General features: G+C 45.3%; 1 protein-coding gene across 1 annotated transcript in view; it reads left to right on the top strand.

The window, feature by feature from the left end:
• Positions 1–13,410, top strand: part of CTSO (cathepsin O) — a 35,550-nt gene that overhangs the window by 182 nt on the left and 21,958 nt on the right. The window contains exons 2-4 of the mRNA XM_045163164.1: positions 4,103–4,222; positions 10,385–10,634; positions 11,400–11,446. Of these exons, the coding sequence (XP_045019099.1) occupies positions 4,103–4,222; positions 10,385–10,634; positions 11,400–11,446 (417 nt within the window). The remainder of the gene's footprint in view (positions 1–4,102; positions 4,223–10,384; positions 10,635–11,399; positions 11,447–13,410) is intronic.

Raw genomic sequence — 13,410 nt, 5'->3', positions numbered from 1 at the left:
AAAAGCAAACAAAACAATTCCATAGCAAAGTCATTTTATTTATTTTTATTTTTTAATTGAAATTTAGCTGATTTAGATTCAGTTATGGATATTTTTTCCATATTTTTCATTTATGGTTTATCACAGAATATTGACTATAGTTCCCTGTGCTACACAGAGGCCTTGTTGTTTGTCCATCCTAAACATAATAGCTTGCATATGCTAATCCCAATCTCTCAATCCATCTCTCCCCCCAACACTCCTCCCCCTTGGCAACCACAAGCCTGTTCTCTGTGTCTATGAGCCTGCTTCTCTTTCATGGATACATTCATCTGTGTCATATTTTAGATTCCACACATAAGTGATATCCTATGATATTTAATGGCAACCCACTCCAGTACTCTTGCTTGGAAAATCCCATGGACAGAGGAGCCTGGTAGGCTGCAGTCCATGGGGTTGCTAAGAGTTGGACACGACTGAGTGACTTCACTTTCACTTTTCCTTTCATGCATTGGAGAAGGAAACGGCAGCCCACTCCAGTGTTCTTGCCTGGAGAATCCCAGGGACGGGGGAGCCTGATGGGCTGCCGTCTATGGGGTCATACAGAGTCGGACACGACTGAAGTGACTTAGCATAGCATAGCTTACTTCACTTAGATAAGTAATCTCCAGGCCCATCCATGTTGTTCCAAATGATGTTATTTCCTTCTTTGTTATGGCTGAGTAATATTCCATTGTATATGTGTTACCACAGCTTCTTTATCCATTCCTCTGTCAATGGACATTTGGTTTCCTCGATGTCTCAGCTATTGTAAATTGTGCTGCATAGCAAAATCATTTTAAAATAAAGTAAAATGATTATAAGCTAAAGAAAGAAATCCCAGAAGGTTTATGACAAGATAGTAGAAATAATAAATAATGATTTGACTATCACAGAACTTGAGAAGCATTTGTGAAGCAAAGAGCTGGATTATTGTCATACACACACAGATGACCATGTGGGCTGTAGGACTGCTTGTATCCAGATGAGGCCTTGGCAGTTGGTTTCCCACACACACCAGTGGGCCCAGCTCCTGGTGTTCACAGCCTGTATCCTCTCCCCTCCCCACCCACCACCCCAGACCAGGCTTGGTCTATGTAACCCTGGGCAGCAGCACGCTGTGCAACTTCAAGGTCAGGTCCCAGGAGACACTGCTGCCTCATCTCAGTCACTCCCTTGCCTGTTCTTCCCACACCTCCAATCCTCACTCTGGAGGAAAACAGCTTGCAGGCCCCATGGAGCCCTGGGGACAGCCCAGGTGGTGGGGACCTGAGGCTTTTGTCCAAAAGCCTGAGAACTCCTACCAACAGTGATGTGAGCTTGAAATCTCAACCCCAGCCCTGTAAAGCTTTCAGACAACCTCAACTGCTCTCAACAGCTTGTCTGTGTCCACTGGGGAAAAAAAGGCACAACCAAAAAGTTGAGAATTATGTTTTATTTGGCATACATCCTGATGATGTCAGCCTGGGACAGCCCTCTCAGATCACTCTGAGGGAGCTCTTCAAAGAGGCAAGGGAGAAGCCAGGGTATATAGGAGCTTTTACAATAAACACCAGGTAGTAGGAACTTCAAAAGATTACTCTTATCAAAGAAAACCAGATATGTCAAGTTAAGGAATTCAGAGCTTTTCTATGTTTGGGAGGATGCAAGAGTCTGGGCTCACTGAATCTTTCCTCTGATGTACACCTCAGCAGTCTGGGGCCAGTGTCCTGTGTTTTCTCAGCCTGAGTCACCCTGGGGTGCTTCAGTGCATGTTGGCTGCAGGACTAACTGCTGGATGGTAGGCACCCTCTGTCCATCCTGTTTCCTTAGGGCTCACTGTCAGGGTGGCTGTAATGTGAAGGCTTGAAGGTGACAACATCCTTTGCTTAGTCATATGGCAGGCTTCCTCATTGACATCTGCAACCGCATGAGAGAGCCTGAGCCCAAACCACCCAGCTAGGTCCCGCTTAGCTGCTTGCTCCACAGAGACTGTGTGAGATCATAAAGGTTAGCACTTTCAGCTACTAAGTTTGGGGTCACTGTTGTGTAGCAACAACTAACACAGAAGTGAAGGAAGTGCTATTTGGTATTCTGCAAAGTTAATGAGAAAAATTACCTCCCACATAGATGAAGTATGGATGTGAGAGTTGGACTGTGAAGAAGGCTGAGCGTTGAAGAATTGATGCTTTTGAACTGTGGTGTTGAAGAAGACTATTGAGAGTCCCTTGGACTGCAAGGAGATCCAACCAGTGCATTCTAAAGGAGATCAGTCCTGGGTTTTCATTGGAAGGACTGATGCTGAAGCTGAAACTCCAATAGTTTGGCCACCTCATGCGAAGAGTTCTCATTGGAAAAGACCCTGATGCTTGGAGGGATTGGGCAGGAGGAGAAGGGGACGACAGAGGATGAGATGGCTGGATGGAATCACCGACTCGATGGACATGAGTTTGAGTAAACTCCGGGAGTTAGTGATGGACAGGGAGGCCTGGCGTGCTGCAATTCATGGGGTCGCAAAGAATCAGACACGACTGAGCGACTGAACTGAACTGATTCTAAAAACTAGCAAGCCTTTGCCTGTGTGGATCACAACAAACTGTGGAAAATTCTTAAAAAGATGGGAATACCAGACCCCCTTACCTGCCCCCTGAGAAATCTGTATGCAGGTCAAGAAGCAACAGTTAGAACCAGACATGGAGCAACAGACTGATTCCAAATTGGGAAAGGAGTACATCAAGGCTGTATACTGTCACCCTGCTTAACTTATATGCAGAGTATATCATGCGAGATGCTGGGCTGAATGAAGCACAAGTTGGAATCAAGATTGCTGGGATAAATATGAATAACTTCAGATATGCAGATAACACCACCCTTATGGCAGAAAACAAAGAAGAACTAAAGAGCCTCTTGATGAAAGTGAAAGAGGAGAGTGAAAAGTTGGCTTAAAATTCAACATTCAAAAAACTAAGATCATGGCATCCACTCCCATCACTTCATGGCAAATACTTGTGGAAACAATGAAAACAGTGGGAGACTATTTTCTTGGGCTCCAAAATTACTGCAGATGGTGAACTCAGCTGTGAAACTAAAAGACACTTGCTCCTTGGAAGCAAAGCTATGGCAAACCTAGACAGCATATTAAAAAGCAGAGACATTACTTTACCAACTAAGGTCCATCTAGTCAAAGCTACGGTTTTTCCAGCAGTCATGTATGGATGTGAGAGTTGGCCTATAAGAAAGCTGAGGGCTGAACAATTGATGCTTTTGAACTGTAGTGTTGGAGAACACTCTTGAGAGTCCCTTGGACTGCAAGGAGATCCAAGAAGTCATTTCTAAAGGAAATCAGTCCTAAATATTCATTGGGAGGACTGATGCTAAAGCTGAAACTCCAATACTTTGGCCACCTGATACAAAGAACTGACTCACTGGAAAAGACCCTGATGCTGGGAAAGATTGAACGGAGGAGAAGGGGACAACAGAGGATAAGATAGCTGGGTGGCATCACTGACTCAATGGACATGAGTCTGAGCAAGCTTGGGAGTTGGTGATGAACAGGAAAGCCTGGCACACACAGTCCATGGGGTCACAAAGAGTTGGACACAACTGAGCACCTGAATTGAACTGAACATGCAAACTTCCATTTTCAAGATAAAAGCTTTTTCAATCACTTTCCCAAAAACCATTTGATAAATAACTTTGATTCCCCTTTAACCTTCAGAGACATACAGTCTGAGAGTTTCTTGCCCCCTCATCCTCTACTCTCTCCCACTTTCTCTCCTCTCCTCTTATGCTGTCTTTGATGTTTTGGGAAAGTGCAGTCACAGTCCCACCTCAAGGATGGGCACTGACCATTCCTTCCATCTGCTTCTCTTTCCCCAGATTCAAGAGCATCTCACTGTCACTCCATAGTCTTTTCCTCAGGGAGGTTCATCCCAAACATCTTACTGAAAATTGCAGCCCCACCTGCTCACACTTCTGACTCTCTGTATCCCATTTCATTGCCTTGTAACACAATTTACTGGTTTTTATGTGTGTCATTCCTCAGTTGACACCAACTCCATGAGGGCAGGGAATTTTATCACTTTCATCATTTATTTACTAACAGATCCTCATCAACCAGAACCATGTCTGGTACTTAACAGGTGCTCAACATGTATTTGTTGATGTGAGCTTAGGAAGTAAATTTAGTTTAAATGTTCCCCCCGACCATACCAATATTCCTGGGGTAAGGTGGCTATTTTATTTAAATGTTCTGACTCAGCAGGTTGTCAATAAACAGTAGCTATGATCTGAATGCAAACTTCTGTTTATATTGGGTTGACCTAAAAGTTCGTTTGAGGATTTTGGCAAGATGTTGCAGATATGTACACATACACACACACAGTAACTCCCCTAAATATGAACAAGTTCCCTTCCAAGAACATGTTTGTTCAATTTGTTCATAAGTCCAACAAAGTTAGCCTAGGTACCCAACTAATCAGATCCGATCAGATCAGTCCCTCAGTCGTGTCCGACTCTTTGCAACCCCGTGAATCACAGCATACCAGGCCTCCCTGTCCATCACCAGCTCCTGGAATTCACTCCAACTCATGTCCAATGAGTCAGTGATACCATCCAGCCATCTCATCCTCTGTCGTCCCCTTCTCCTCTTGCCCCCAATCCCTCCCAGCATCAGAGTCTTTTCCAATGAGTCAACTCTTCGCGTGAGGTGGCCAAAGTACTGGAGTTTCAGCTTCAGCATCATTCCGTCCAAAGAAACCCCAGGGCTGATCTCCTTTAGAATGGACGGGTTGGATCTCCTTGCAGTCCAAGAGACTCTCAAGAGTCTTCTCCAACACCACGGTTCAAAAGCATCAATTCTTTGGCGCTCAGCCTTCTTCACAGTCCAACTCTCACATCCATGCATGACCACAGGAAAAACCATAGCCTTGATTAGATGAACCTTTGTTGGCAAAGTAATATCTCAGCTTTTGAATATGCTATCTAGGTTGGTCATAACTTTCCTTCCAAGGAGGAAGTGTCTTTTAATTTCATGGCTGCAATCACCATCTGCAGTGATTTTGGAGCCCAGAAAAATAAAGTCTGACACTGTTTCCACTGTTTCCCCATCTATTTCCCATGAAGTGATGGGACCGGATGCCATGATCTTCATTTTCTGAATGTTGAGCTTTCAGCCAACTTTTTCACTCTCCTCTTTCACTTTCATCCAGAGGCTTTTTAGTTCCTCTTCACTTTCTGCCATAAGGGTGGTGTCATCGCCATATCTGAGGTTATTGATATTTCTCCCGGCAATCTTGATTCCAGCTTGTGCTTCTTCCAGCCCAGCGTTCCTCCTGATGTACTCTGCATAGAAGTTAAATAAACAGGGTGACAATATACAGCCTTGATGTACTCCTTTCCCTATTTGGAACCAGTCTGTTGTTCCATGTCCAGTTCTAACTGTTGCTTCCTGACCTGCATACAAATTTCTCAAGAGGCAGATCAGGTGGTCTGGTATTCCCATCTCTTTCAGAATTTTCCGCAGTTTATTGTGATCTACACAGTCAAAGGCTTTGGCATAGTCAATAAAGCAGAAATAGACGTTTTTCTGGAATTCTCTTGCTTTTTCCACAATCCAGCAGATGTTGGCAATTTGATCTCTGGTTCCTCTGCCTTTTCTAAAACCAGCTTGAACATCGGGAAGTTCACAGTTCACATATTGCTGAAGCCTGGCTTGGAGAATTTTAAGCATTACTTAGCTAGCGTGTGAGATGAGTGCAATTGTGCAGTAGTTTGAGCATTCTTTGGCATTGCCTTTCTTTGGGATTGGAATGAAAACTGACCTTTTCCAGTCCTGTGGCCACTGCTAATACAATTGGCTATATAGTACTGTACTGTAAACAAGGTTTATAAAACTTTTCACACAAATAATACATTAAAAACAGACACAAAAAATAAAGAAAACATTTTTAATCCTACATTACAGTATCTTGAAAAGCACAGTAGTACAGTACAACAGAGCTTCCCAGGTAGCTCGGATGGTAAGAAATCTGCCTACAATGCAGGAGACCTGGATTCAATCCCTGGGATGGGAAGATCCCCTGGAGAAGGGAATGGCAAACCACTCCAGTATTCTTGCCTGGAGAGTTCCATAGACAAAGGAGCCTGGTGGGTCCATGGGTCGCAAAGAGTCGGACATGACTGAGGGACTAACACACACACACACACACACACACACACAGTACAACAGCTGGCATACAGGGGCTGGCACTGAGTGAACAGGCAAGAAGAGTTACTGACCGGAGGAGGGAGAGGAGGTGGGAGATGGCAGAGTCAAGAGTCATCAGCAACAGAGGGCAAGCTGCAAAGTCACTCACTCCTGATGTTGATGCCACAGGTCTGGTTCCTTGATGGATTCAATTCTATCTACCCTTGATCGCTTACAGTCAACAGTGTCAGATTCTTGATCTCCCAAGATTTAGCTTCAGGACCAGGGACCAGCCTTGATCACTCAAGAGCTTCTGTGTAGCAGTTTTATTAAAGTACAAAAAGGAACAGAGAAAGCTTCTGACACAGACATCAGAAGAGAGATGGAGAGTGTCCCCCCCTTGCTAGTGCTAGCAAGAGAGTTATACACTTTTTTAATTGATCACAATAAATCAAAAGAATGTCTCAAGTTTGTAAAGATCTTACTAGACGCACTCCCACAATATACATTTTAAGATAACAGGGTTAGTCAGGTTTTCAGGAAGGAGAAACATGCCCTCAAGCAAGATACATTATTGTTTTATAATCCTTATTAAGGAATATAGGGGGAAAAATGTTTGTCCTTTCCTCCTTGAGAATTCCAGACCCTATCTCCTCCTTGAGAGCCCCAGACCCCTTTCTTCTCCTTCCCCTCCCCCTCTGAAACCCCAGACTTCTTATCAACCTGCCTAGGAACTGACTCTCTCACCCTCTTTAAAAAAATGACCCAGTAATGTCTGGGTAGTAGCTCTTCTTTTCTCGTCATAGATGACACAGTGGCACTGGACTGAAGTCTGAATGGCTGCGGCAACCATTGTGCACCATTCTACATTCAGGTCCTTGGGCCTCAAAAGCTAACAGTGCCTCCTCAGATAAAGAAGATTCCCCTGCCATTCCTTGTATCCTGGATCTCTTCTTAGTGGTGCCAGCTAGGTCACCCTTGCTTTCACACTTGCTTCTGGACATCCTGAACTTTAAATAAAGATACAGCCCTACTGTACTCTATACAGTACTGTAGTAAGGGACACAAAAGCACAACCACTTGTACAGGATGCATGCAGGCAACAATGTACACTAGACATGCGAACTAGTCTCTGTGATTGAACATGTGAACCCATGTTCATGTCTTTGAAAGTTCGCCACTTGAAGGTTCCTAAATAGGGGACTCGCTGTATATATATTAGCTTGAGTGTCTTACAAGGAAGGTGTAGATGCAGAACTGCCAGGGATGATATGAACACTGACCTGTAAATTCACCATTTAAATTAAATATTTACCACCTACATTCTGAGAGCAATCATCTCGTCATATATGCATAGAAAAAATTTTTCATGTCTTTACTTTTAATACATTATCTTTGTTAACATAGTCTTTATTAACATTTTTCCATCAGAGAATAGCATGACCCACTGTACTAGGTAAAAACTAAAGATGTAAATCAGAGAGTGAGTCTAAAAAGGCTAAGAGGGCTGACCATGACATCAATTCAGAAGACTCCTGAAAGTCGTTTAGAAAAGATTATAGCAGAAAGACCCAGTAAGCTGCCTGTGTGGGTGTGTGGCCTGGGTAGCCACATAGGATCCTGTATGAGAGAGACTCATCCTTGGTTTAATGTTCTACTGTTGCCATCCTAAAGTCCTTACTAACATTCTGTTTACACAGGACCCTGTAAATCACATAGCTGCCCTGAAGCCAGAGAAGACAATATTACTCACTACTGTAACCAAAAGTGGTCCAGCTTCTCACTGTTCAAAGCCATTAAGGAGGCTGCTACTGCTGCTAAGCTGCTAAGTAAGTCACTTCAGTCGTGTCCAACTCTGTGCAACCCCATAGATGGCAGCCCACCAGGTTCCTCTGTCCATGGGGTTTTCCAGGCAAGAGTACTGGAGTGGGGTGCCATTGCCTTCTCCGATTAAGGAGGCTAGGTTGGTGAAAAGAAAATTTGCTTTTGGATTCTGGCAGCCTTTAGGGAGGGAACATGCCTGTCCAAAGGCCACCCCCCCACCCTACCCCCCACACACATATACCGACAGTCAGGGGGCAAGAAATTTTATAGATGGAGGGAGGGGGCTACATGCAGAAACAGCACAGTTAGCTCTGACCTTCACCTTGAAGTTGGTCATTGGAGGTCTGACCAGTGTCATCTTGTTTGTTTTAGGTACAGTTAATCTTTAGTTTCAGGGTCAGTTTGTTTCCATTTCTTCAGGCCAGTTCTCAGAACTGTGGCAGCTACTGTCATGGCTACAGTCTGGTCATCACGCAGTTAACTTCTCTCACCTGGGGGGGTTTCAATATCTATAAGCAGCTCACAGGCTATGGCTTAGAATATTATCTAAAGCCCTTGAGAAGGAACAAAACGTCCTTGACTTTGCTTACTGACTGAACTATTATTGCCTTGTCCTGTCAGACTGTTTTCCTTTGGGTCTGCATTTTCCCACTTCTCTGATTAAACTTCTTCTTTGGCTAAAGTTTCTTCACAGACAAAGGCAGACAGAGGTCATGAGGAACAAGAACCAAAGGGCCCTGCTCTGTTTTAGTTCTATTCACTGCGCAAGGAAATGAACAGAGATAGAATGACCAGGAAAGTATGAATTTTCCCTGGGGAAGATACCCCAGCCTTCTCCCCATGTCCCTCCTGAGTTAGGGGAGCAGAGAAACAGCAGCAAGTTTGGTACACTGCTTGCTGTTACAAATGGGAACCCTGATGCCACCAGCAGCAGGCCCAGGAGATGGTTAGAAAAGCAGAATCGGGACCCACTCCAGAACTCCTGCATTAGAATTTACATTCAATGTGCACTTTAAATTTGAGAAACAAATCTGTGCCCTTCCAAAAGCCATCAGGACACCGATGACAATGCACGTTACAAGTGGCCTGGTCTCCTTGTTACTACTGAACTCAGGTCGCAGCTGCTCGCGGCTCAAAAGCCAAAGTGTGAACAGAAAGGAAAGGTGCTTTAATCAGAAAAGCTGGCAATTTGGGGAGAAGGTGGATTCATGTCTTGAGATGAACTCCAAAGATTTTGAGCAGTCATGGTACATTTTCAAGGGGAAAATGGATGGGAGCAGAGAGTCTCAGTGAGTCAGAGAAGCAGGAGGGTGGGTTCTACGTGGTCCTCCATAGCTGCAGGCTGGCTGACTCTTCAGATGTTATCTTGCCTGTGTGATCCACCAGCTAAGAGGGCTGTTCTGGGTAGAAAGGGAGCCACTCTTTAGCTGATGAATTCTTCATTCTTACCTCTTTTTATCAAGAAGAATCAACAGGTCAGGCTAGGCATGGTGTACATTCAGGAGAGCATAAGTCAGGAGTTAGTTTCGATGCCTAGGGATCTCATTCCTACAATTAGGTTTTTAAGGTTTGAAAGCATAGAAATGGGCAAAAAAAAAAAAAAAGAGCAAAAGAGCCACCTTCATCCTTAAAGGGGAACTTCCACCTTCACCAGAAAATCCTTAACCTGAAATGCTGCCAGATTGGGATGTTAACTGATTTGAACATTACTTCTGTTGTGTCTATGGTCCATTCTCTAGGATTAAGTTGATATGAAGTGAAATGACTTGAAGAGATAAATAAAAGAAAGAAAACATGATGGGTGGGTTACTATGAACTAAGCTGAACAGGGGGGATGCAGTGTAATGGTAATAAGAGGGGAAAAGCTACCTTAAAAACAAAATAGCTGATAAACCAAGGGCTTAAAACGCGCTGGGCATCTTACAAAGCGTTTGAAATACTTTTATTTAAATTTCAACACAAATGTAAGAAGCGCTACCTTCAGAAACTGATTTCCAAAGTTTGAACTGGCTAAATCATCAAAACGTGGTGTATTATTTTCACAACTGTGTGTTCTGATACGCAATTATAAACACCTGCTGGAAGAATGTCTGTGTAAATTCACAAGCATTTTGGAATTGGGTTCCTAAAGTCAGGGCCCATCACAAAGAGAAACAGAATTAAGGTCCTTTGGATTCCACTGTTGCCTGCATTCTTCCATCTGAGATGGAAAAAAAAATAAATAAAACTTCACTTGACGCAGGAAGTGCAGGTCACACAGCTGTCTGCACTATCATACTTCCGTGTAAAGAGGCTCTTTTCTAGCAGAAGTGAAACTATCCCAGGGCACGCGGTCCTGGGCAGGTGCTCGTACTGAAAACAGCGTGAACCCTACAGTTTGCAGCCTACCCGACATCCGGGCTCAGAGCCGCCAGGACCGAGGGGGCGTCGCCGTCTCAGCCCCGCGCCGCGCCCCGCCCCGGACCCGCCTGCAGGGAGGAGCTCGAAACCGAAGAGGAAGCGCGGGATGGAGCTGCGGCGCCTCTGGCTGCTCTGCTGCTGCTGCTGCTGCTGCTGCTTCTACTGCTGGGGCTCCTGCGCCGCGCTGACCCCGCCGTTCGGCCGCCACCCGGCCGCCGCCTTCCGGGTACCGCGCACGCCGGCGGATCCCTTCCCGCGCTTCCAGTCCCGGGCTGGGCGGGGCGAAGGGGCCGCGCGAGCCCCACCCACTCCCACCCCCGGGGTCGCTGGCCCCTTCCGGTCCCGGGGCAGAAGGCGGAGCACTTGAGCTCCATACCCTGGAGTCTCCCGTGTTTTCCAGCCCAGGGCTAGGCTGGGCTGGTCCGAGGTGCCACACTGGCCAATCCCGGCGGGTTACCTGCCACGTCCTTTCCCGGGGCGAGAAGTGGGGCTGGGGCACCTGAGCGCGACACCAGAGCGGGGTGGCGGGTTGGAGAATCGCAAGTCCCGTCCTGTCCTGGGGCTGAGGGGCCACGCTAGTGCCACCCGCGGGGGTCGCTTACCCTGTCTGGTCCCCAGGCTGGGAGAGGGGGCGCCTGAGCTCCACCGCGAGCACGCCCCCCTGTCCGCGGGCTGGAGGGGCCACGCGAGCACCCCCAGAGAATACCTGCGCCGTCCTTTCCAGGGGTGGGGGCGAGGGGGTGGCACTCGAGCGCCATCCCCAGGGGGTCGCCTAAACTCAGTCCGGTGATGCGCCCGGGTTCCAGACCCGGACTCCGTCCCAGGGTTTCCCAGGACATGCTGACCCACAGATGGGTCCTCCAGGAAGGATGCGTACCTGAGGGTTTATATGATACGTCCCAGGTTGCCCAGTGATTATGTCCAAGGTGGTCCTAATTGAAAGGCACAGCCCCCGGGCGTTCTCTCAGCCTCCCCATTCTGTGCATTTCAGGGACTGGAACCAGAAGTAGGCGGAAGAAACCTGGCCGTTTTCTGGAGGTGGGACACTGATCACCTCCTCCTCAAATAAGAATTTTATCCAGAGCTCAGGGAATCCTGCCCATTTATGATTTTCCTGAACCCGGGCTCCTTGAACTAGCGCACACCCTACAAGTTCACCTAACTTGGTGGAGACTGATTTAGAGAAGGGTGTAGTGTTTAATTTCCTTTTCAGATTATTTTTTTTTCCCCTTAGAAATAGATTTATAAAAGTTCAGAAACATAATTTGTAGTTATAGTCACATGTTATGTTACATTTACACAATGATGTTTTTCTTTTTTTTTTTATTTTATTTTTAAACTTTATATAACTGTATTAGTTTTGCCAAATATCAAAATGAATCTGCCACAGGTATACATGTGTTCCCCATCCTGAACCCTCCTCCCTCCTCCCTCCCCATTCCATCCCTCTGGGTCGTCCCAGTGCACCAGCCCCAAGCATCGAGTATTATTCAGCCATTAAAAAGAATACATTTGAATCAGTTCTAATGAGGTGGATGAAACTGGAGCCTATTATACAGAGTGAAGTAAGCCAGAAAGAAAAACACCAATACAGTATACTAACGCATATATATGGAATTTAGAAAGATGGTAACAATAACCCTGTGTATGAGACAGCAAAAGAGACACTGATGTATAGAACAGTCTTATGGACTCTGTGGGAGAGGGAGAGGGTGGGAAGATTTGGGAGAATGGCATTGAAACATGTAAAATATCATGTATGAAACGAGTTGCCAGTCCAGGTTCGATGCACGATACTGGATGCTTGGGGCTGGTGCACTGGGACGATTCAGATTATTTTGAAAAGGCTTCATAATCTCAGATGGCACCCCAGCGTTAAAACTCAGGAGCACACCAGTTAGCTGAGTATCAATAAGGTTTTTCCTGAATCCAAGGAAGATGAAAGAGAGAATGATTTAGAGTGGACCTCAGTGTGTTCTATTAATAATATCCGATACTATCTAATAGTTTTAAATTGTGAGAGATCATTATCTTGGTTTAATTTTGCTGTCAAAGTTCATTCATTCCTAATCAGGAAGTATGAAGTCAGTAATCCTGCTGCTTATTGGAGTTGTATTTATTCTTTTTCCTGGTATTTTCTTGAGGTTTGCCAGGGATTCTGAGGCTGTGCTCCCTTCTACCCCTCCTGCTGGTCCCCTGGAGCTGCAGTGGGTGAGAAGTGCCAACCTCACCTTAGTCTATTTGTATTTTTGCCCAAACCAAGATAGATATTTTTTATCTCCTACTTACTGCTCTAGCTTTCAAAACCAGAAGCACTGGTATAATCACTTGAGAACAAAGTTTTTGTGCTTTATTCTCTTCCTGCCCTGAGCTTAGTGACGTGTGATGGTGAAGTAAACCTCTTTGGGAGAAAATAATCAGTCCTACCTATCCTGGTGATGTGTTCATTGACTGAAGAAATAAAAGCACTACCATCCTCCTCAAAAATATATTTGGGGATTGGAATCACAAGGAGGCCAGAGTAATGAGTATATCCTAAATATGTGTTATTTGTATAATTTATAAATATATGTGCATTTGTTCATATTATATAGTTACTCATACTAGAGGCCCTACCCAGACAATGGCAGCTAGGAAATACAGCTAGCTCGTGTCAGAAGTACAAGAGTGCTTGTTGGAAGATAGAATTTCTGTTTTAGGTGGAGGAGGGCAGAGTGATAAAGATTCTCAGCACATTTTAAAAATCTTGAGTGGAGAGAGCCTGAAAAATTTCCAAAGCAATTGCCCCTCGTGGGACTTAACTTCATGAGATGTTGGTGACTCCTTTCCACACTTGCTGGAAACTGTTTGAACATCGATGGCCATTTGAACATGGGGCAGACGACATGAGCAGGTAGAAGGGGCCTTGCTTGAGCATTAGGAAGCCTCCCTCTGCCCCAACAAGAGAGACTAACGTGTGTTGTGACTGATGCTCAGTATAGCTCTGGAAAACTTTACTCCTT

Source organism: Bubalus bubalis, chromosome 17 (genome assembly GCF_019923935.1).
Source record: "Bubalus bubalis isolate 160015118507 breed Murrah chromosome 17, NDDB_SH_1, whole genome shotgun sequence".
Classification (NCBI taxonomy): Eukaryota; Metazoa; Chordata; class Mammalia; order Artiodactyla; family Bovidae; genus Bubalus; species Bubalus bubalis.
The sequence above is the reverse complement of the archived record's forward strand: the minus strand, read 5'-3'. Positions and strand labels throughout refer to the sequence as shown.